General features: G+C 36.7%; 1 protein-coding gene across 1 annotated transcript; it reads right to left on the bottom strand.

The window, feature by feature from the left end:
• Window positions 1-9,989: 9,989 nt before the first annotated feature.
• LOC107101479 (tumor necrosis factor ligand superfamily member 14-like) lies at window positions 9,990-14,510 on the bottom strand. The gene is made up of 7 exons (XM_015400416.1): window positions 12,627-14,510; window positions 12,086-12,321; window positions 11,357-11,425; window positions 11,228-11,261; window positions 11,003-11,068; window positions 10,439-10,670; window positions 9,990-10,330 (listed from the first exon to the last, which is right to left on the bottom strand). Exons 2-7 carry the CDS (start codon window positions 12,281-12,283, stop codon window positions 10,159-10,161), a joined length of 771 nt encoding a protein of 256 aa, XP_015255902.1. The 5' UTR covers window positions 12,284-12,321; window positions 12,627-14,510; the 3' UTR covers window positions 9,990-10,158.
• Window positions 14,511-25,532: the final 11,022 nt, after the last annotated feature.

Here is a 25,532-nt window from a genome sequence, read left to right as displayed (position 1 = left end):
ATATATATATATATATATATATAAATTGACCAGATCAAGAGCACGTTGCTGCCTGACATCACTGCTACCTGCATACTCTGAGGCAGTTGGTGCAAAGCAAATGGCAAGTCATCTGCTTCTGCTTTCGGCCTGCTTCTTCCCTTCTAAAATTACAAATATGACATTGTAAATTCAATGATTTTGGAGCTGCGATGTCATCACAAACATACAGAAAAGAAGGGCATCACAAAGAATTAAAAAAAATTTTTTTCTCCAGATCCAAGTTTCCCCTACGACTCCAGTACCGTTTATTTAGGAATCCTGACAACTTAGTTAAATCTTATGTCACCGATTAAGGTTCTATGTTGAGTGGTGTTGAGATCATGACTTTATCAGTTAAAGAACTTGGCAAAAATGAAACCCTATCATTGAATGCAACACTTTAAAACACTAATCAATACTTTTCTTAATTTAAATTTCTATCACATTTAAAAGCCCATTTCATAAAACACAAAAGTCGTGAGGACCTAATCATGCAGGTAAACTTGTTGATAATTAAAATGTCAGCAGATTAATGAGTTAATTTCTGTGGATGAGTGTTTTTAGAATAAGTAAAATGTCTAAAATCGGGGAGTGTTTGTAGTGTTTACTTTTTAAAGATTCAAACACTTATGTCTGACATAAAAAAGCCGGTGCTTCTCCTAAGACATTAATATCCATATGTTAAATTTATGTTGGGAGGAGATATAAGAAAACTTTAAAGTAAATCAAACAGATTTTTTTTCAGTGAATCAACACATTAGCAATTTAAAACATCTTTCGAAAAGTTTAAGTTGTTCATTGTCAGAATTTGTTAGTTTACAGATTATATGTAAAAAGATCAATTTAATTATGAAGCAATAAAAATAAGACTTATAGTTATGATTAACATAATAAATATTCAGATTTGTTAAATCTTTTAACAATATTACTGATTCCTTTTTGTTAATAGAAAGTATTGGCATATTTCCATCCATTGAAACCTCGTATCACGTTGTGTAAAACAAATCAATTTGTATTAAATTTAGAGGCTGTGCAGCAACTAAAACTGGACCTCTGCTCGTTTATCACATATTTATAGATATTGACTGTTTGGGATTTCTGGAGTTAGTAGAACCAAAGTGTAAGCAGGGCCGTGGGACAAAGAGACGAGGGAAATAAATCTTTTATAAAACACTTTGATAACAAGAAATTACAAAGCTTGTACATAAAAGTTAACGGAAGATTTCCACCAGGAGCATTGTACAAATAACTGGTCAGATATCGGGATCCTGATTCATCAAACTTTTGCCTCTATCTCCTGCTCCTAGCTTCCCTTCCTTCACCTTATGTTGGGTCAAAGGTAAGAATGGAAGAAAAGAAGGTAAAAAACGTTCAAAATGCTGTCTTGAATTCGGACATTTGCAATTGCATCCGTCACTCAGAGTACATGTTAAGAAAATATACAATTTCTTGAGCTGGGCTCTTCCTATCTGCCCTGTCATGCAACGGATTGTGGAATTCCTATAACTGTAGGTCGTAAGCAGGAGAAAAGAATATTGGGAGGTCCTTCCTTCCTGCCAACACTATTAGAATAGCACTTATCATGGTAAATGCTGACGCACTTCTGCTTTGGCTCAAGAAGTGGGACCAGTTTAATGAATATGTCTGCGTCCTGGAAGTGAGAGAGAGGGATGACGACAAAGGAAGCAGGTGAGGCAACCAGGGGAGAAGTGAAAACAGCTGAGAAGGATTAATGTAATTAGCTGAGGAGAAAGAGAAAAAAGAGGTAAGAAACTTAACAAGAAGAAAAGATAAACATAACTAGAACCCAGAGAAGATAAACAAGGATTATAATAAAACTAAACCTAACAATGTCTCAACTGATGTGGCAAAAAATAGAAGTATCAGAAAATGAGAACTAAACAAATAATAGAACAGTGGAAAATAGAAAGCTAAAGAACCTAAAATTCTAATGATTGTGACATTGACTGATGCAATTTTTAGCCAGTATCAAGGAAATTGTTTGGCCATAGTACAATGGGTGGAAATACGATATCTAATCGAAAGGCACAGTGACCTGAAGGCTTCTGCTATATCAGCATATTGTAGTGCATTGTATGGATCTGATGGTACCTGCGATGTATCGCAGGCCCTCAGCGTTTCACAGCGTAGCCGTGCAATATGCATTATGTTTTCTTTTGTGATGAAGAGAAATTAAAGTGAAGTCTGCCTCTGTTGTTGTCGAAATTGTTCTTGAAACAACAGACTGGCAGAGAGTCTGAACCAATGTGCAAACAAGGAATTAATGATGTTGTTTAGCCAATCAAAGAGAACAAGGGAGAAAAAGAACAACTATTGCTAAGATGTTCGATGCCCAAGCACGCCATAAGGGAGCTAGCATGTCAACCACCACCTTTATTTCAGCCAGGGAGCTAGATCTGGCTCTCTACAGTAGGCCACACATGAAAATTCCTGCTTTCTGGCCACATAAGATTGTAACCAGGATTAATCCTTACAGCTGTTGTTTGCATGTTATGCCTTCTATAAAAGCGGTCTTAGTGTTTTTGCAGTTTAAGCCTCAGATCCTGTCCCTACTAGAATTCAACCCTCCCTATGTTTATTGACGGCCACTTAATTAACACTCAGTCTGATGTACGAAATTTTGTCATATGTACCCGGCATACAGTATGTAGTGACAAATAAAGCAAAGCTGCATATCTTAATGCAGCAAGTTCCTAGCCTGATAAACCAGACTAAATGTGAGTTTAAATGTGTATTTAGTCTGGCCACGATGAATCAGACTTCGGAAGATTGTGGGTGAAAACAACCCGTTGTTTATCAAACCATGTCTGTGCCTATTGGCCAACGCTCTGACCAATGAGCGCAACTGACTGTGACGTAGAAAGCGCAACCGAAAGCTGGTGGGGGAGTGTAAACAAACAGCCTATCTGTAAAACAGCAAATACTTCCTTCTAGAGCGTCTTCTTGCTCACGTTTCAATGAAAACCCCAAGTCTAATCCTTCCTAAACTGATTCCAAAGCTGAGTCAAGCGAGAACTGTTCAACAGTTGTTGCCATCTTCCTTGTTGTGCTTTCTCCAGCGTTGTGCAGCTTTGTGGTCACGCCCTCAAAACGCCGCCCGCTTTGCATCCAAACATTCAAAACACATCTCTGCGTTGTGATCGGCCCGCCAGTTCTAGGGCCTGGGGCATTGATCGAGTCTAGACCACTCACAGGCAAAAATTATTTTGGCCGCTGGCGGGTGGGGCTAGTTTGCTAGGCTAACAAGTACCCTCTTTTCTTTCTACAGTCCTGGTTTGGTCTCTGGTCCTTTTGTAACCAAGACTCTTTTCTAAAACTGTGATAAGTGCTATTAATATTTACAAGAATAAGCTGTATGTTTCTTCCAACATGCAACCAGTATTTAGCATATTTGAGCAGAGCAAGCAAGACATGAGGGCATATCTATGTGAGTATCTGTCCTCGGTTAGAAAGAAGGGTGTTTTCATCTTGGAGATAGCACAAGATTGCTGGTTCAAAAACAGACTGTCGCTCTGGGTCACTGAGCAAGACCCTTAACCCCACATAGCTCCCTGTTCACTACTCAGTGTGACAGCTGACTGCTTCATAACAGACAAGTTAAGTGATGGCCCGAGAGATCATATACCCCTCTGTGGGATTACAAAGGGATCTTTCCTTTCTTCGTGAGAAAGATAATAGAGGAAAAAATACTAGGATTTTCCAATCTTGGAACTGATAGAGGAAAGAAGGCTACTATCAAATTCAGAGAATGAGAAGTTCACCAACAGGGAAATAAGCAGAGGGCAGTTCAGACCACTAGAAGACTCTTACTCCCATTGAGACCTTTGGGTTTTAACATGAATTTTCCATCATTATCCAAAGTCAACTATTGGAAAACAGAACTTCCCCAAAAGTGAAAATTAGATATCCACCAGCAAACAGTACTATGATGATAGGACAAAATTAATGTAGGGAAAAACAGCTCCTCACAAAGGAGAAACTTTATACTTAAAAGCATTAAGTGGATCAAGGAGCTGATAGAATTCAGTAGCATCATACCTTAAAGTTTTTGCTCAAAACTTCGGGAGCTGCCGTTATTATGGCAGGGCTACATACTTTCTGTGTGTGTTTTTCTTTTCCAATCTGTTAATGTGTGGCGCTTAGAATTGTCTTGTTACTGCTATTCAAATAAACGTTCCTTTTGTTCCTATCAGTGGATCAGATGCAGCTGTTGTTGGTAAAATACAAATTATATATTGTAACACAAAAAAAGGGTAACATTTTAATACACACTGAAAACACACTTTAGACGCTTTAATTTTTTCAGACAGAGGCCAGATTAGGCACTTCTATGGATATTTTGCCTATATACTTAAATGTTTGGAGACAAAAAGAGCAACATTTTAAGATGGCATGATTTTTTAATTTAAGGAAATATACTTGGCTATGAGATTCACTGTAAGGTGACTACAAAGACTAAACCAATATGTTTTGGCAGTATGTGACAGGTGCCTATGTGAATGATCAGTCAACTGCATCATGGCAGCCTAAAAAAAGGCTTAAATTGGAGGCAATTGGATTTTATGCTCAGGTTTTCTAAAGTCATTTAGACTCTTATCCAGGAGTTTGCATCTATGCTGTGGCTCTAGGTGTCAGAAAACTGAGCCAAAGTCTGCTTGCCTCCGATTTAAGCCTGTTTTGTGGTTATGTGGTGAATATCAGCTACTTTAAAAGGTACAGTATAGCGCTTCAACTCCTGAATCCATCTCATTAGCTACCAAAAATCAAACCCTGGTGGGGTTTTTTTGGAATCCAGATTTAAACTGACCCTCTAATTGTTATTTTTTTTTTTTTATCTCACCCCTCGTTCCATTTTTATATTAAATTCATTTTATTTCCATTTTCATTGTTCTGTTCTTTTATACTGTACATATATTGTTTCACATGTTTTAATTTGTTGGTTGTTTTTTATTTCAACAAGACTTAAATGTCGGGAAAACAATAAAAGTAAAGAAGCATAATACCTGAACACCTCTATGCCATTCCTTGACAAAAAAATAAATAAATCGAATTATTCTCAGGAAACTTTATATTACCAAATTTGGACTTCCTTTGTAGCAAAGAGCTTGAAGAAGCACATAATCTTACAAGTTTTCAACTTGCGAATGCTTCTATAATTACTATTATTATTATTACTTTACAGTGATCTTTTTACATAGCTCTGATGGTAAATACAAAACATATATAAATATTACATAATTCTTTTTACACCTTGTAAAAATATGCTGAATATTAATTGTTCAACCACAAAGTCTAGCTCATCAAATTCAAAAAAACGTCACAATTCCAAACCAGCAAAGGAACAGGAGGTATTATTTCCCTTTTCTATCTGATTTAACAAAACAATTAACAAAGTTTAATCTCCCAAGGTCCATCAAACAACTCAGTCACTCTTTAATTACTATTCCACTCAGCCTTAATGAGCGCTATATACGTTTTTATCCTGGCGCTCAGATGAATCACCCACATCTTTACTGCTCTGAGTCAGACTCCCCACTCCATTACATTGTTTTCACACCAGTAGCTCTAGAAAACCGGCTGAACACAGAAACTCTAAAAACCAAACAGCAGTCTGACAGTAAGCAGAGCATGCAGCATTTAGAGGAAAAGCAAAACCTGAGAAAAAAAGGCTGCAAATCTCAGACTTACCAATTCTGATCTTTAAATAGCTTCAGTATCAGCTTTAGTTTCAATTTAATTTACTGTTGTTTTTTTTTTTTTTTTACATAAGAATAGACTAATATTACATAAAATATCTGTATTCTCTATATAATTATATATATTTGCTTTATCAATTGGATATAATCACAAAATTCATAAATAGTTAAAAGAAAACAAAAGTTTCATAGAATGATGACATAATTTCTTGTTATATAGTCGCCCCATTGAACACAATAGAACTCAGCCTTACCTTAATGGTTTGCTTAGAAGCAGCTGTGGCACCTTTTGCACTTACGCCACCGCACCTGAGTTTACTTTAACACTGCTTCCATATGGCGCAACTCCTACGCAGTGGCATCCTGCCTACTGCTGTCAATCAAACTCAAACACCTACACGCCCCACTTGAAAGGAAAATCAGAACACTTTATTTCAAAAGCAATCAAAACCTTTGAACTTTTCCAAACTTGTTTTGCAAAACAACCAGGAAATTCAAATACATTTTATTGTTAAAAAACATAGCCGCTAACTGTGATGTAAAACAATGTTGTTTCTTCTTTAATTGTTTAAATATGAAATATGTAAAGTGTCAAATGGAGTATGTATTTAGCACTTTTTATTCCAAAAGCTATGAAAAGAATTCGGACAAATTAAATATGTAGAGTCCACTTCTGTTTAGTAAGAACCCAGCTGTTGTGTGAAGGCCTCAAAGGTGTGTTAGTGAACATTAGTGAGCAATCATCATTCTGAATATCTTAGATCACAGCAGAGATGTTGGGATCAAATTCTACTAAAGTTTAAAGCATAGTTTGGTTGCTTTAAGCAGAGTTTCGTAACCCTGGTAATCAGGGCCCACTGTCCTACATGTTTTAGGTGTTTCCCTGCACTGAAAAAAATAATGCAACCGTTTTTGACATTTACTTAATCATATTTAGTTACTTTAACTAGTGTTACGTCAATACCATTTTTTGGCCCTGATACCTGGCTGTGCAATATAAGCCGATACCATTTGTTTGAAATTGATTTGTGTGTGTATATATGAAGAACTGCATACTACTTGGATGTAAAATAATTCTAATAAGACTAATACAAAGTGAATCCAGTAGAACTTTTTATTGCCTACCTGGAATGGGTGCCAATAGTTGAATAAACTTTTGGCTCTCAAAATGGTATCGGTGCCCTATTTGTTGGTACTCGCCGATACCGATACCACCATTTTAGTGCTGGATCGTGGACCAGTCCGATACTGGTATCGGTATCGGTGCAACACTAACTTTAACACAACTGTTTTATGTCCTACCCTGCTAACATGAAACAATTGTTTTAAGGTAACTAAATATGATTAAGTAAATGCCAGAACCAGTTGCATTATTTATTCCAGTGTGCCTCCCCACTCCTGACCTGAAGAAAAAAGAAATTACCTACTTATTTGCAGCATTTGAGCATTTAACCGTCGTTTAACAGAGAATGGAAAACCTGTAACACCAATGCAAACCTACCAAGACATGGTCATCAAGAGTTCAGGCATGTTGAACAATATTGGTCCACAGCTCAGGTAGGAGAACTAATATTACGACCACATATGGAAGACTGGCAAGATGCGTCATTGATAGAAAAGGTTCAGTCTGGAGTTTCCCTCAAGCACTTTATTTAACACAGTGGAAGAAATGTGCTTTTGGTGAGACTAAAATTAAACAACAAATGGTGCAATGACCACACTATGCTGAAGGTGAAACAGGGTGGTGGAAGAATCATGCTGTGCGGATGCTTTTATTCAGAGACAGGAAACATTTTCAGTTTATATATATTATGAATGGAGCTGAATATGTTAAGAAAACCTGTTAAAAGATTGTGAGGATAGAACTGAACAGTCATCCTTGTTTTTGAAGTAAGCAGTGAGCTGTAGTTTTAAAGCAGCTGGTGGAGCAGTTCATCAAAATTTCTTAATGTTTTTCTACTACAGTTTTCACATAACCACCTAAAATGCCTACGTTTTGCAAAAGCACCCACTCATCAGACAAAGCTTGATTTGTGGCTTCAGTTGGAGGATTTTATTTCTCTAAAAAAGACAGTGGACTAGATCTGTGAGACATGGTCACATGTGGAAATGCCAAAACCGAAATTGTCAGCAGACTTAATGCAATGCAGTGTTGGATGGAGGAATAAGGTAGAACTGTTTTAAGTCAATTTAACCAATGAGTTCCAATTTTATAAAAAAAATCGCATCTTTTAAAATTTTATTATCACTACAGAAAGACTTTAAAATTAGTTTTACAACTTATATGAGAGGAAGAAAAACTAGCACAGATAACCTCTGTAGCTTATTATATTTTGTAGATTGATGATAAGGTAACAACCTATTTCTATAACTGTACATCTACTGAAGGAAGGGTTTAGTTCTCCATTTGCAGGGCTGGTTCTAAAAGTATTTTTGAATTATATGTTTATAATATTTTGTAGAAACCATTATTTGATCAACAAACCCACCATGAAAGACTGCAGACATAGCCAGTCATCAGTCCATCTGCATTAGGTAAATGGGGGGTTGTGGTTGAAGTTTTTGTGGGAATTAAGGGTTATCACAGTTGTTTTCACTCTTTGATTGGAGTAAGATTGTAATCTTTTATGGTTTGTGATCGAAACTGCTTTGTTTCGCATTTGCAAAGTTCCACTGTGCAATGCAGGTGTCTTGTTTCTTTTTCGCTGTTGCATCCGAGGTTGTCAGCATGTTTAGTGACTCATTTATTGTGGCTCTCTGCCTTTTTGCAATCAACTTGTGGGACAATGTGAAAGCACTGGAGCACATTGCTCTCAAGATGAGGGCACCGCTGCACTGCCTGTCTTTCATGTGGCTTGTCGGGTGCAAAATTAGCTTTTGTTCCAAATTGACTAAATATTGTTTTGGTAAGGTTTTGTGCTATTTTTGGTTGGATTAGATCTAAAAGATGCCTTTTAGTGCACTTTGTTGAGAGCTCTCCTACATAATCTTGCAGTATTAAATTGATTTGCTCTTTGACTGTTTTTCTTTTTTAGTTTTTAGAGCTTCAAACATTGTTTTTTATGCTAACCCTTCTTTGAAATGATTATGTTTTTTTCCCCCCTGGACTGTCCACTGTGTTCCTTGGGCTTGTTGATGCTGTTTGTTTCCTACTGATCTCTAAAAATAAGATTAAATGACAAACAGGTGACCTATAGTTATTATCATGGTGACCTTCTAACTGCTGTTGTTGGATTTGAGTTCATGAAGGTGCATCATAGTTATTAAGGCCAAACTATACATCCCCCATTTCAAATACAACTCATTATCCATATCATTTCCTGTATCAAGTATACAATTAACTGAAGCTATATGCTATGATTAAAACCTGCTAAGAATTTGTAATGCAGCATATAAAGAAAATGCATAAGACAACTTCTGCAGCTGATTGAATTAGGTGCAGGCCCTCAATATTCATTTATATGCATGAAGCTTTTATGCATTTGTTTACCAGGGTATTTTGGTGTGCTTGCTTTGTCAAAATGCTGAGATGTTTATCACAATCTCACAGCAGGAAATGACCCAAATTTGGTTCATATGCAACAGCCCAGTCTTTCCACACACAAGCGCCTCTCAGAGGTGATCTAGTTACCTGGTCTTTCACCTGCGACCTTGGTTTTTCTGTGCCCTCAGTGCAATTTGTTCATAAGTCTCCAGCTTTGTGTTTCGCAGCTTCTCGTTTCTCTTTCCCCTTTTTCTTGCACTTCTTGGCAGAGTACCTCATTCACTATCAAACTTTAGTTTACTCACTTCTGTAATGCATGTCCCTCTTTTTTTTTTTTTTTTTTTTTCTGTTCCATTTGAAACATTGCTTCGTCTCTGAAACTGACTTGTGTAAACTGTGGGAAGAGCTGAGTCAGCAACACAAAGCATTTTTGATATCCCCCCTCCTACCTCCTTTTCTCTATGCATCCTTGCTCAACCACATCCTGCTCCTCATTCTCACAAATACATGCGTGCATACACAAACACTGCCTGCGTTTTCCCTTGAGCTGGTTGCAGATTTGTACACCTGCTGTCACATAATGTGGTTGGGTTCAGGCTAATCGGTCTGCTCAAAAAGTGCAGGGTTGAAACTACTCTCAGTTTTACATGTTAACAGAAAAACACTATTTACTTTTAAGTCTTTTGTTTATGTTGAAAAAAAAAAACATTTTTATTATTCAAAATCAGTTTTATTTAAACAACATATTTTGTAAAATAACAGTTGCAAATATGTATATATATAGATAATCTGAATATCAGATACTTTCATTTTAAAAATATTTGTTCTTCCATTGGTCAAAATGACATCCATCAGGTACAGTACATATATATATATTAGATTACATCTCTAACATAAAAAAATAAACACTGTTCAGACAACATGCTTTGTTATTGTCTAATGATCTATCCTAAAAGCCCCCAAGCTGGCCCCTTGACTCAACTGTTTTATTCTGCTCAATGTGACATAAATATGGTCTCCTTCCTGCAGGTGGAAAATTCCTGCCAGGAAACTGCTCCTCAGCTCCTCGGCATCAGAATTAGCAGAGCTTCTATATTGGCAGCAAGTGCTAGAAAAGAATATGGCCACAAGTGTCATATTAAGAGTGTTCTATTACATTTTCAGTTGTTATGCAATATATCCTAGAAAAGGTAGGAAAAAAAGTAAGAAAGCTCACCTTTTGGAATGGAGTAGTTCTATAGGCTTCCCATAGCCACTTGTGTTTCTCATTATTTTGTGGAAGACACCTTTATTAGTAGTTTCATTGGAAAAATCTATCTCCACCCTGGAGTAAACGTAGTAGTAGCCTTCCTCTAGGATTATAAGGCCGCTGTTGTTAAACCCCATGTTTTTTATGTCTTGTTCAACTGGATTCCACCGCACTTCATTATCCCTCAAAGGACCATCACCTGGAACGAAAATATAAAAAAATATTTTTCAACACAAAGCTGAAAGGGAAATATCATTAAATAATTTGTATTTCTTTAACTGGCTAAAGTTGGTTTAGAAACCTTTTAATAAGTGTAGAACACACTGATTTTTGTTGAACAGACAAAGAAAGGATTCTGCTTTTCAATTAAACCTAATTTTTGAAAAGTGAAAAGTTCACAGAAATCAAATGAAGTTTTTATAAGTTGATTGGGTTTGATTAAATCTGGTAAACCAAAGTGATATTTAATTTCTTTGGGTAGACTTTAGGCTTTAAAAGGCCTGATAAAGACATTGACTTGAGGGTTCTTACCAAACACGTGAGCAAATGGCCTTATTGGTCTCTCTGGAGGAGGAATTGGAAGAATCTCATTGGATTCTGCAGATAAAATTAGAGATTGCTAATTAATGAACAGACAAATACATTAATATAGAAAAATCAACAGATTGATCTATCACGTTCTGCATGACAAGCAGTAGTAGTATCTATAATGTAATTTCTGTTAAAAACATTTACATTAAACAACAAAATCCCCACCTTTAGTTTTGATTTGACTTGACATCCTGCCATTCTGAGAAAAAGAAATAAGAACTCATTTGTTATGATTTCTTTAAAGGAGTGAAGTACAGTAACAGTCGATTCATGTAGTTTATGCAAAAATGTTACCTGCTGTTCAAGCATCAGTGGGTGGGAAGAGTTATGGCACGGAGGATTAGTCCCGCAGCGAGACAAAGGCTGTACGGAAATAGAGGAAAAATTTGTGCAATAGTTTTAAGCGTGAGTGAACAACTGAGTCAGGTTACCTATGACAGACCAAAAACATAATTAGTAACTGTAGGAACAAAAACGTCTAGCAACAGTAAACTGTAGTGGAAATGAGGCCTACAGGTGCAAAACCTTTTTTCCCTCAGCTAGTAAATGGGAAACTAACAAGGCCTATTGCAGTTCTAGAATTTTATTGCATGGAAATATCCTTTGATAACTTAGGTAGGTTTTAAAGACCGAAATTCAGTCAGGAAAACTTAACCATCATTTCTAACCCAGAATGTCCAATCTAATTTTTTGGGTTAGACAATTCAGTCCTTGACATTAAAGAAACAAATATATCACAATAAAAATCTTGATGTGCTTTATCAAGATGAACTGCCTTAATAGTATTTGTTCAAAGATTCAAGATAAGAAAAGGGAAGTACAATCTAGACCAAAATATTTCAATAGCTTCGTTGTCTTTGACAGAACTTCACAGGTAAGTCAAAACCCATGCAGAAAATTCTACTCTATTGTGTGACGTAGAAGAAATATGCAAATAGTCACGCAAAGGAATTTCCAGTCTCATCAAGCCCTACAGTGTCCCCCCATCATTCAAGCTGACATGCCAAAAGACTCTCCCCTTACCTCAGTCCTTTGGTAAAGTATGTAGATCAAATATCCCTCAACAAAGACTCCCAGCACAGCCAATCCCAGGAGAAGGAGGAGAAACCTCTGGCCTGCTGTGGCCCATGAGGATTTCTTGCTGCTAGGCATGGATACGTAGCTGGCCTGGCTGTCCACCACAAAGACCTGCGGTGGGGGAGCTGCACCACCTTCTGACATCCCAACTGGACCACAGATCCACAAGTCTACTAATTTGGCTGGGAAGGAATTAGTAAAAAAGAAAAATATATATTATTTTGTTAGTCAAGTAAAAAGAGAAACAAAATGAAAAATAAATCCCATAAAAATGAGTTAGTAAAGGAACAGAAAAATTACTTTAAAACTTTCTGAAATTTCTAGTCAACTACTGTACAGACACATATGACAGTAACATTCCTGGGAATAAAGTTATGTCTTTACACCCTTACTATTTTAAGAAAGAGAGTCACCAACAGTTTAATGAATTAAAAAAAGACGTACACATCATTTCACATCATACTCCAAGTTCTTAAAGGAATATTACCTCAGAAATAATTGTCTTCCCAAAGTTCAGTCAAACATCCAGCTCCTCACTCTGACCTCTGAAGCTTGTTGGTAATCTTGACCAGCACATTCGTCCTCAACAAAATGTTTGTAAAAGAAAAAAATAAGAAAAAGAAATGCTACAAATCGATACCACAATGAGTTATTTTATGTTTCGGCCAAATTTGTCCATTTCTTAGAGGTAAGCTTCTCTAACGGTCCAGATTTTTAGTTCTCTCCTAGCTCTCGTATTTGCTTGCTTGCTGTCAAGTGTCACTTATATTGCTTTTGAAGTGAGCTAATGGGGAAAATGCAAGCAGAAAGAGAGAGAGAGATAGAGAGACAGAGCAGTCTCTGTGTGTGCACTTGTAAGGGACACTCCCTGCTGAATATAGCCGTCAACTAAAAAATGACACTTCCCTTTTGCTTTCTGCTGTCAGTTTCCATCCTTGTTTCAACCGATCATGTGCTCAGTTTCACTTTGTTTTCTTATTTTAAACAGTGTAGTTTTTGTGAATTTATCATTTTCTAGTTGTTACCGTCGTCCAAGTTTACAGTAAATTTGGCCTTGAGACTGTAGCACAGTTACAGTGACATCTGCTACGTTTAAACACTCTGCCACCGCAGTGCAGTGCATCTCACCTCTATTTCATCATGCCCCTCAGACAGTCTGTGAAAAAAATCTCAGGTGGGACATATGTTGTTTTTCCTGTTTCTGTACCTTGTGAAACAATTGCTTGAACAGTAGCCGCCTGCATTAACGGGAGATGGGTTGCCAAAGACTAAAACAATGATGCAACATGCCCTTTTTTTTTGTTTCACATGTTTTGTTCATGAGTTTCTTAATTCACTGTTCATTCTCTCCATTTCTACAATAACATTTTAAATGGTACAAAACAGTGTCTTTCTATGTTTCTTTTCATGTATATAAGCAGAAAATAAAAGCTGTTATATAGATTTCATGCAATGGAGGCGGCACCAAAATTACACATACAAAAAAAAAAACTTTTTGCAAAAAGAAATCTGAAAAGTCAGGTCTAAAGTTGCTGTAAGTCTCATTTACTCTCAAGCCTTGACACATATCCACTCCACTGCCTCCACTGGGAAAGATGGTGGAGGCAGCATCATGTAGACATCTTGAAGCTGCTCAGTGTTGATGGGTTAAGTTAAATACCTGGAAACAGGCTAGTAGTAGCTGAAAAAGATAGGAGAATGGGGCAGATTCTCTCCTTCCTATAGGAGAGATATCCTAAAAGTACAGCCTAAACCACAATAAAATGGCTTGCATCAAAGCCTGCTGCTGACAGAATAAACCAAAGTCCGAAACTCAGTGAAAACTAAAGGTGAAAGACACTTGTTCAATCAATGAGAGAGAGACATGAATGAATAAAAAAAATGGGCAAGAAATATTCTGTCTCCAAATACAAAATATGCTGTATGTTTGTGACTGCTCTCTCAGAGAGGATTGAAGATAAATGCATCTTTAACAAAGCAAGACGAGATGTCTCTTAAAAACTCATGAGTTTCTTTTTTTTCTTTTGTTGTAGGAGGGGGTAGTTTGACAGGATGGACTTCATATGGTAAAACCTCACAACACACTCTGACTTACTTTCTACCCACACACTGTAAGTTTCTACCACTCAAACAAACAAGACATATGAACTCTGTGTTGGGTGCAGATAAAGATGCATGAGGGACTGACGGAAGTCTATAGACGGTTAGGGCCCTACCTACAGTGCCTGTGGTCGCCGCTTGTCGAGTGAAGAGATAGTAAGAACTAGAAATGCTAGAGACACATTAGTTCTCAACGTGTGTCCCTGAAGTCAACCTTATAAACTGATAGCTTGAACTACATGTGCTGAAGGTAAAAAGAAAAACATTTATACCATTACTTTAAGATAAAACTCATATAATAAACATACAATGTTCCATATACACTACTCTTAAACTACTTATTCCTTTTGGATCTCAAATGATTTCATTCAATGCAGTTATTGTTTAGGGTAATCCAAAAAGAGTTAAAAAAAAATCGTTATTAGTTTTATGACAACTGGCCATGATGTTTGTTCACTCACATTTTATGGTATAGAAGTTGTTCCTGTTTCTAAAGTAGGAGGTGACAGAGATGATACTTCAAAGAGAAGCATTTTGGGTTCGCTGTACAAACAGTAAACTTTTGAGGATGCTGTGTGAATACTGCATGTATTCACCTATTTATGTGGCTTTGTATGGAATATGTTTATTGTTGTGGAAGTGTAGTTGTGACAGGGGTTTTCACTTATGTTTAATCTCTGTAATGACTACTCAGAAGTCCCCTCTGATTGGCTTAGATGCTTTCTACTCTCTACATAGACATGTACCAAAGATATAGACATGTAGCCAAAATGCATTCCCTTACTGGCATTAAATTTATGAGGTACCTCGGAGTGCTGGTCATCCACATATTTTCAGTGTTATTTAAGAGCCGGGGACCCATTTACTTCCCTCTGTTTTACTTTTTAACGTAGCATGCATTGATTTTGCTCTATTCATTACTTTTCTGTAAAAGAACTGAGCTTACATATTTCTAGTGGTTGTGGTTTTTAAACTAATTAACTAAATATATGGAAGCATTTGCCCAAGATGTATAATAAGTTGCAAAAAAGTCATAAACTTCCCCTTAACTGGCAAGGCTAAAGAACTTTGTTTTACTCATAATTGTTTACTAAGTTGGGTAGTTTCTCTACACTAACATTAAAGCAAGTTTCACATAGAGTGACAGTTTGAGGAACGAATTTGAGGAACAATTTTGCAGCACCATAAGAAAACAATCCAAATATCTCCTGTAAAAAAAGTATTACAGTGAGATAAGCAAAGAGTGGTCACAAAAAGACAAAACAAGTATGGTTAAATGGCACAAGATGAGGTGAAGAGATTTGTACCAGTTGTTAAGCATGGTGGTGATAGCATCATGCTCAAGAGATGTATAACCGCTTGTTTTACTGCTTTATCATGCGGCTGGATATGATGATATAGAAGTAAAAGGGGCTCCGAATTCTCTATTTCCACTTCAAATAAAGTAGTATCCTTATTCTTACTGTGCTCTCAGTATAATCCAGTTACTCCCTCAGTGCCCATGTATTATAAAGGAACTTATCTGAAGCCTGTACATATAGAAAAGTACATTTTTCATCCTCTAATTCATTTCTGGTTTGAAAATCCTGCAATGGTCACCTAGAAAACTCAACAACCTCTTCAAATGAGTAAACATCCTGAATTTACCAGAGCCACAAACTTGTCTGCATTAATCAACGGCCACAAGTAAAGATCACAGTCCAGATTGTGACCAAACTTTTTTCACATATTTTTAGTTCAGTTCATGAATAGTTTAGTAATCCTAAAGGGAAAATAAACACTAAAGTTATTTTATTTTTATTTTTTTATTGAATTGTTGTAGGTCAGCTGTAGGGTGGAACGATCTTTTGTTGTGGTCTGTCTTGCACAAGATCTGGAGAAGCCTCTTACTGAAGACACTTTGTTGGTGTTTGACAATCAGATGAAGAGCATGTATGTGTTATCCATAATCTTCTTCACTTTATGAAGAATTCTTCTTTGTGAATAAATCTCCAGAGGAGTTCCTAGAACAGAGCTGGCCTCCTTTATTAGCTTGTTGACCTTTTTTAAGTAATTTACTTTAATTTTCTGATGCTGTTACCACAGCAGATGATAGAGGAAGAATAAAAACTCTCCCCAAAAGACTTACAGAAGATATGTAGCATTTTGTTGCTAACGCTGAAGGACCAAAGCTTCCTTAGGAAGTACAATCTGCTCTGTCCATTCTTTTTTTTGTTTTGTTATTATTCAGGTAAAACTTAATCAATTATTAGACATGCTAACGCTACAGATGCTCCCGACTCCCCTGCGATATGTTAGTATTGTTGTCTGGGCAACCACAATATTTTTCAGCCATTGTGTAGCGTAACATGACTGGCATGTGCAGGGCCCGAGCAGATCTGACCACACAAGCATATCTGGTACCTACACAGTCCCCTGTAATGCTCTAAACCTACATTACAAAAGAAAATGAGAAACATGTTACAGTACATGTTAAATCACTGCAGCCAAGACATTGAAGGGTTGACAGTTGGCTGTCAACCAGATTATTAGACCAGAGTTTACCAGTGTTTTGTTAGAAACTGTTTACATTCCACCTTTTGCTGTTGCCTACACTGCATGTCAGGTAATCAGTTCCATTGTTTCTAAGCTCCAGACACAACAGCTAAATAAAGTTGTGGCAATAACTGGTGATTTTAATCACGATTCACTCTCTGCTACACTGCTAACAGTCAGTCAGCTGCTGTACCAGAGAAAGGAACTGCTTTAAAACTGGGGATTATTTCATAAAGAAGAATATTTCATAAAGTGAAAAAATATCATGGATAACATTGAGACTCCTTTTCATTAGATTGTTTAACACCAGCAGAGTGTCTTCAATCAGATGCTTCTCCATATCTGGTGCAAGACAGACCAATACAGAAGATATTTCCTGCCTAAAGCGATCAACATCTTGATGAAAAACAACAACAACAAATTCTTCACATAACTGGATCGTGTTTTCCCTTGAGAAGATTTGACTGCACTACCATAAGGTAGCTGTCCACGTATTACTCTAACACCATTACTAAAAGGTTGTTTGCAACTTGTGCTTGATTAAAAAAAAAACACAATTTTACGCTAAACAAATACATATTGATCTTAGAGGGGAGCTAAACTTAGGACACATAGATGGTACCTGTAGTTGAACATTCACTTACCGGTATTTGGTTCAGATACTTAGAAAATGGATGCTGCCAGACAGTTGTTGGCGAGAATATTAATATTTTTCATAATATTATGTAAAGGTTTTGATATAATCCAGTGTCCAAGGATGAGACTGTTTAGCAAAAAGCTTAAGCTGATTTTCTTCAAAATATATGAGGTGAAAAAAGGGCAGTGAACATCAATGGATACACTTAGTCACTGTACATGGGTACATAGATAGCTTTAAAAGGATTTAGTAATGTGGACTATGGGTAATAATTGTATGAATGAAGATTCATGTGTAGGCACATGTCCGTGTAAAAATGTATGCTATTAATTAGAGAAATACATGATCTGCTCTCTTAATTGACTTCTGATTAGTATGGACTCATGTGTAAAGTAGGAATACTGTTGATATTAAGGACAAGGAGGGAGGAGGGGTATGATCAAAGATGTTTCACTTCTTCCAGACTCTCTGAAAGCTATTCATTCATTTCCTGTTGCTAGCAGCTTGGTGGTCTGGCTGTTTACTTCCTGCCAGTGCAGACCACAATATAGGAAGCTGTCCTGGGCTGCAGTAAAAAAAGCAAGCATCAACAATGTATATAAAGATAGAAGGTGAGAAAAATGACCTTTGTATTCCCTTGAATGTCAGTATCATTTCATTGAGCCTTTAAAATCATGATCTGAGGTGGATGTAGAGAAGCACTGAGCAGCTTTAATATCAGAAATAGCTTCTACCTTAGTTTTTTGCTGTTAGATCTTAAAATAATATTAAAATGAAAATTTCATAAAAAGGTTTTGTAAAAGCCACAAAACGAAAATACACAAAATCTCCAAAGATAAAATAAAAAATAGATGCTTTGTTAATTGATGAAAAATAAAATCACACTCTGACTTTTTATTTGCAATCTGCTAAAATAACAGTTAAAAAAAAACATATTTTATTTAACTAAACAATTAGACCTTTCAATTTGCCTTAAAATGTATTTCACTCAGAAGTGGATTATCCATAAGTAAAAAGCCCTTTAGAAATTAGTTAAACTTCCAATCATTTACATTTCCAGCTCCACAGCATACACATCTAAAATAGTAGTTTCAAATTCCAGTCCTCAAGGGGCCGGATGTCCTGCAACTTTTAGATGAGTCTCTGCTACATCATATCTGACTCCAGCTCATTATCAGAGCTCTGCAGAGCAGCTTGGCTGCATGCTGTTGAGGTAGTTTAGCCATTTGATACAGGTTAATAGAGCAAGGGACACATTTAAATGTTGCATTTAGATCACATAGTGCTTCTGTGAGGAAAACCTGCCCTTCAGTTTCAGACCACTGATTTAAAATCACTTGAACAAGTTGAAATCTAAGCAAGGTCTTTTCCCTCTTAAGTCAGACTTGTTCACCTTTGGTTGTAGGCTCTAATTTATATTTACACACGTAAACTGAAAATGGAAAAAAAGTTACATTTTGAACTTATTTTTGCTGATTTTTAAAGTCAAGTCACCATTTTATAGTATTTTATGCAGATTACAGCTAGACAGATCTGAAACTAACAACTCAAGATAAGTTTCAGTTCTGGGAGTGATTTAGGTGTAGGCTTTGTTTTTCCCCTAATTTAACAAACCCAAGGCTGACCATCTACAGTATAATTCTAGTGGTGAGGGAAAACCCAAAAGACATAATACAATATCATCAAACAGCACAATTTCATAATAGTATTTCTTAAAAAAGTAATTTAAAGCTGTGCAATATACCTGACTGGTCTGCATATTTAAAAGACATTAACCAAACCTGTATTTTTGATCACTTCAAAACTAACAGCAAAATTCAGGCATTGCCTTTTTTAAATATGAAAATTTCTAAAATTTCAGTGGGGCAATTCTATGTGTCTCCAGTCATGGATTTAATTAAGCAAAACAGAAACAAGTTTTTTAAGTTTAACTGTACTTTTAAAATATTCTGGATTGACATCTCTATGCAACTAGGTATACCAAAGTATTAGATATTTGTGCATTTTAAAAAGGCTACCTTTCTGTTAGTTTACAGGTGTTAAATAAAGTGCCAAGAGGTAGTGGGGAATTGTTCAGGTTTCCTTTAACTAAATCAAGCATAGTAAAGTTGCCCCCCAACCATATTTGTAGCTGCCCTCTTACATCTACAAGAAGTTTTATTCCTAAAGGAATTTGTATCAGATAGCCCAACTAATTAAAAACATTAAATCACAATGTTGTACATTTGGTATGAATAACGAAAAACAAAGTTAAGTATTAACAGTATTCATTCCAGTCATGTTTAACAAAAATAATTGATACAAGCACAAATTGCAGAGGAAGATCTCACCTTATATTAGGCCCTTACGTTTTGGCCATTTCAAGGGGAAGACCCCATTGAAAAGGGAGAGAGTTTCTGCTCATCTTCCCTTTTTATCTAAAGGTCAGTCAGCACTTCTCCCTCTCAAAACAACCCAGTCAACATTCAGTCCATAGAAGATAATGCTGCAGTCGCTCTGGCCACCATATGGCACCATAAGAATGCCCATTTTGGCTGACCCACACAGAAGAGTGAATGATGTAGAAATGAACAGATGTAACAGCTTTTTAAAACAGAAAATAAAGTGCTAAAACTTTGGTCTTGTTTTCTCACATAATAATCAACAGAACAAACAACAACCATGCTATGTGAAAAGTATTAATAAAGAGAGTTGATCACTTGCTCACTTGTTGCTATGACAATGTTAGAATGCTTAAGCAGCAGTAGAAAGAATTAGAGCTTTTTGATTTTAATTAGATCAGTTTTGTTTTCCATGTTTCTTTTAAATCTATCTGTAAAGTAGTGTAACGCCATAGGTTTTCTACTCAAGGCATTATTATGAGCATGTATTGACCCATATCATTTCTGTAAATACATCGTATACATTACAATTTAAAAAATCCATTTTATAGGTTTAAAATGAAATAAAATGATGTGCAAGCCACAGGTTAATATGTAGAGGAACATACTAATTCTGACATACATGCATTATTATCAGGGATTTATTCTACTGTACATCATATTGTTAATAGTAGGCAGTTCACAGTCAGCAAATGTCAATTTGACCACATAACTTTTCCCACTAGACCACAACGATTTCCCCACCATCTGCATCACCATGGTGTGTTCTCACCTTTCAATGGTGACTCTTTGAAGAAGTGGCTTATTTACTTCCTCTAGGTTGGAAAACAGACACTCTTCTACACAGTTTACAGTGAGACGTGAGAATTAGGGGGACCTGTGGTGGACTGCCATCATGTTTAGGTTTGCCGCCTCGAAAAAGAAGACTTATGCTGGCAGGGTGCCATATGAGTAGATGAGTCGACTGTCATGATATGGAAGACCACTTTTTTACTTTGAACTCTCAGTTTAATTCAGTTTTTATGAGATGTTTTACATTAATTCCTTAATATGTCGTAAAAATATCCCCAGAATAAATGACAATTAGGAGGACCACTTATTTAGATGATCCACCCAGAAATAAAAGATCAGAGTCAGATATAATCAAAAAAGTGAAATCATAAAAACAGGGTTTAATATATAAATATTTTTTAGCCCTATCCCCTTTTCTTAAATTCTTCTGCATCAATTATGTAATATTTTAAATGTCTTTATTGCAAACAAAATGAAAAGTTATTGATTCTCAAGATCAAATTCATTGCCTACAACATCAATAAAATCAATGTTTAAACTCCAGATACATTTTGAACTTAAAAGTTAAAGGTAACAAAATCTAACAGTTTATTGATGGTTAAAGAAAATCAGATGTACCTAATATACGCAAATGTATATCTTCTGATTATAACCTGATTATAAGTGTGAACTAGAGATTGTAGATCAGAGCTTTTACTGTACATTCATGAGAGGCAGCAAGATTGCCAGTTTAAAACTAAGCTGCTCTCTGCTCCCTTAAGAACGTTTTAAGATGGAATATAATAATAGGCTGCAATTTTTGTTTCAGTGTGTGATAAGGATGTTCATTCTAAACAAAACTTAACTAAACCATTTTTTCCAAGACAAATAATTATGTTTCTGTGCAAAAGACAATTCTTAGTTAACTTAAAGAAAAGCCCTTCTCTATAAGATTTTCAGGGAGTAAAAATTTAAATGATAATTACGATGATCTAAACTTTACACGTAATGTACCACTTCTAGTCTAAGGAAATTCAAATTGTCTTTTGTGACCCTCAAAAAACAAACCAAAGATCTCCTTCTAAGCTAACAGCATGAGGCTTTCAAGTAAATGGAAATGAATAAAATTCTTGGAACATTTAACAGGAAAATAATTGTATCCCATTCTGCAGCTTAATTTCACAGTATAGGATTTTAAAAAAGCAAATTTCTGCAATATGAACAGATTAGATCTTCAATTAAAGATTAATGAAGCAGGTCTACAAATGCCACCTAATGTAAATGATTTACTATGCATTAATGCTTAAAATTTACTGTCAAAGATTTCTAAGAAGTTTATCTTTTTTTTTTTTTTGATTGCCATTATACTGTCATAAGTAAAGAGCAATGAAATGAACTCCCTGCATTAAACCCATACCCTTATTGGAGCAGTGGGCTGCCATTGTGCAGTGCCTGGGGAGCAGTGTGGGTTTAAGGGTCTTGCTCGGGGACGCAGAGTGTCAGTCTATGGGAGTGGGGCTTGAACTCAAAACCTCCGAGACCCAAGCAGAATGTTCTAACTACTAGGCCACCACTCCCCCGAGAGAAAAAACTAGATGAGTCTCTATCACTTCCCACTGAAAAATGGGAAAACTGATTTAACAGTTAAGCTTGATCGAAATTTATAGTCTACAGTCTGTAAGAGAATATTCAACGTAAATAGAAATCCTAATTTACTACTAATTCAATACAAAACCCTTCATAGTGTTAACAATACAGGCCAATGGGTTTTTCCACAGTCAAATGTCTGCTTGCATCATGCAATTAATGCACCACATGATAACATACATGCACTATGCACTGTTGTACAGAGCTTCTGGTGTTTGGTATGGGAGGATCTGTCAAAATGTGTGAGATGTAATATTTCACACTCCCCCTGATTCTGTTTACTTGGTAACCTAGATAATGTCACCTTAGACAGATCATCTTCACTGCCTTATATGTATAGCAAATAAAACTATCCTCATTAACAGGAAAAATAAAAACACTCTAAATATAAGCCTATGAGCCTCTGCCTCATCACTAAATATATCTCGCTTGCTTTGATTGGCTACCTTTCCTAGTACGACTGTGTGGCCTGTGGCTACTGAGGTACTGAGGTACTGAGCACATCTGGGGGGGACCTGAGTCCATAGAGTGGCCTACAATTCGGTGGGATCCCTGCTGGGGGTTGGGGGCTTGGTTTGTGGACTGGTGCCAGCTTTGATGCCTATCCTGTTCTGGGGTCCAACGGCGCCAATGCTGGCACTGGGGCCATTGAACTGGTGGGGAACATTCTTTATAAATCCTTTATATACCAGTACTTCGGGTGCTCTTCTCTTGAGGGGACACACTGTCAGTAAGGGAGGAGAGAGGTAGGGGAGGGGGCTGTGAAAGCTGCCACCTGAGGATTATCCTACCTGGTGGATGAGCTTTGGGCTCTCTGAGATTTTCTTGAGTTTCCCCACAGTCACTCCCCAGTGGGGTTCCCATCCTATAGCTTCAATGACTTGTTTGTCTGCTGGGATCGGGGATGCTGGTTCCTGGCATTGGGTGGGGCCTGGGATGTTAGTAAGTTTGGCCCCATCCGGGGGAGGCAGCTGGCTGGCATGGCTGTACGGCTGTTGGGATACAACCACCTGCAGGGATGCACCTCAGCTTGTGGTGTGGGTCTGCCTGCCCTGAACCTGCACTGCCTGTGCCTGCGGTCGGTTGGGAGGACACTGAGAGTTGTCTGGCGCTTGGGCTCAGGTGGTTGGGGCTCAGGAAAGCAAAGCTGTTTGGCTTTCATCTAGCTCTGGGACATCTATTCCCAGAGCTATATTACAGAACAGAACACACACACTTAAAAATAAATTATTTCTAGTGTCCAATGAAAGCTTATTCCAAAATAAGTTAAAAAACACAATCCACTGGACTTTGTTTCCAAGATTAATGATGTTTAGCTTCCCATCCAGGAAGCTTTTTCAATAAAAAAAAGCTCAAGTTTACGTTTCAGCCTCCGTTTAAAAATGTACAGCTGTACAAATGCAAGTCATTGCTGACAAATTGTCCTGTAACCTGTACCAGGTATAACTCAAATATTTTTGATACATCTACAGGATATGAGTAAAGTCTTCTGAAATAGGAATTTGACTAAAATAGTTTGTGTGTATAAAAAAAACAAAAAAAAAACTTCTGATATACCTACTCTGAAGCCTTCTAATCTCTAGATATTTGTAATGCCACCATGGTGTATGTAACTGTAAGTTTATTTTTGGAGTGGTACCTTCTGTTCTTAATGGATAATGATTTGCTAAACAATAAAATAACAAATAAAAAAGCTCTTGATGTGTCATCTCATAAAATGAACTGTATTCAAACCGAGTGCAACTGGTTATTGCACTCAATTTGAATACAGTTTAAACTGAGTGGATTGATTGGTTTTTATTTATTCATTTATTTTCTAAGAAAATATAGGGAAATGGATTACAGATTAATGATGCAATAAAGGATCCAGCAACTCAGGGGTTAGAGTTTACAGCTTTGTGGTAAATTTATGTGTTCCAAACCATTCCTTCCCCAGCTTCTTACCTCCAGACAAATAACATTTCCTTTTTCTAAAAGGCAAATTTCCCAGGTGATATCATTTACCTTGTTCTCCATTTTGCAACTGTACCCTTTTAAAACCATTGCGCTCCATGTAAATAACAATGATGTATTCTGTTTGTACTGAGGTCAGATATTTGTTTGGGTTAAGGTTAGCGTTCGTGTAGAAATCTCAGTTCCGTCATGACTCGGTTTTGTCTTGTAAATCAACACGCCAAGTTTGAAGAACAACATTTTTAGAAGCACACAGTCACAACCAGTAAGTACTGTATAATAGTGAAACTGCCTGACCTTCTGCACATCACAGAAGTTGATATGTCAGGTGAAGAACTATAATCAATGTTCCTTTAACAGTTCAGGTGAATGTCTTGTATAGGCTGTTTATTTGGGTTCTCTCCGGGTACTCCGGCTTCCTCCCACAGTCCAAAAACATGACTGTTAGGTAAATTCTCCTTAGGTGTGTGTGAATGGTTGTTTGTCTCTGTGTTGCCATGTGATGGACTGGCGACCTGTCCAGGGTGTACCCTGCCTCTCGCCCATTGACAGCTGGAGATTGGCTCCAGGACCCCAATTGGGACAAGCGTGTCAGATAATGGATGGATAAATAACATTATGTCCCACTTCTACTATAGAGTTGTAGGTTCCCTGTCAAATATGGACCACTTCGTTTAAAGATCCTCTCATCATCAATTTGTATAATGTTGCTTTTGTAGTTTTCATGAGTAATTTTACACCTTATTAGCAAAACTCAGAAAAAATTGTTGATCATCATTATCTGGCCTGGGCCCCGTCCCAGACGAACATGCCGTGTCTTGCAGTAGTGTGTTGGATATGTGAAGTTTTAACAGCTTGAATAATATGCTGGATGCTCTGCACCAGTCTCAGCAGAAGATCTATGTCCAGACTGGATCCGGTGGCCCCCTGTATAGAGCAGCCCTGCTTCTGTGCCGCAGGGAAACCATGGTTACTTTAAAAGCTGAGACATAAGGACAGGCAATTTAGACTCTGAATGTTTGCGGTTATCATTTATTTTAATTATTATTAACAAGTTTCCTCACAATACAAATGTGAAAATACAAAAATCCAACAAGTACAGAAATAGACAGTAAGCAGTGAAACATACCACTCAATAGCCTACTTTTTTTTTTTTTTTGACATAAATATGTGTATGTATCTTTGCTGGCTATACATGTGTAAACGTACTTTGCTACCAAATGTTGCTTCATATATTCAAAGAGAATATGAGCTTTTATCAAGCTTGCAATGTTTTGGATGGTTTTAAATTTCAACATTTTGTTTTTGAATGCCTCAATAACAGACAATGTTTTTGAGAAACAGCATTTGTGAATAGAGAATTTTGTCA

The sequence above is a fragment of the Cyprinodon variegatus genome, unplaced genomic scaffold (assembly GCF_000732505.1).
Source record: "Cyprinodon variegatus isolate N-32 unplaced genomic scaffold, C_variegatus-1.0 Scaffold1102, whole genome shotgun sequence".
Lineage (NCBI taxonomy): Eukaryota > Metazoa > Chordata > Actinopteri > Cyprinodontiformes > Cyprinodontidae > Cyprinodon > Cyprinodon variegatus.
Note: the sequence above shows the minus strand (reverse complement) of the source record. Positions and strands in the feature narration are given on the sequence as shown.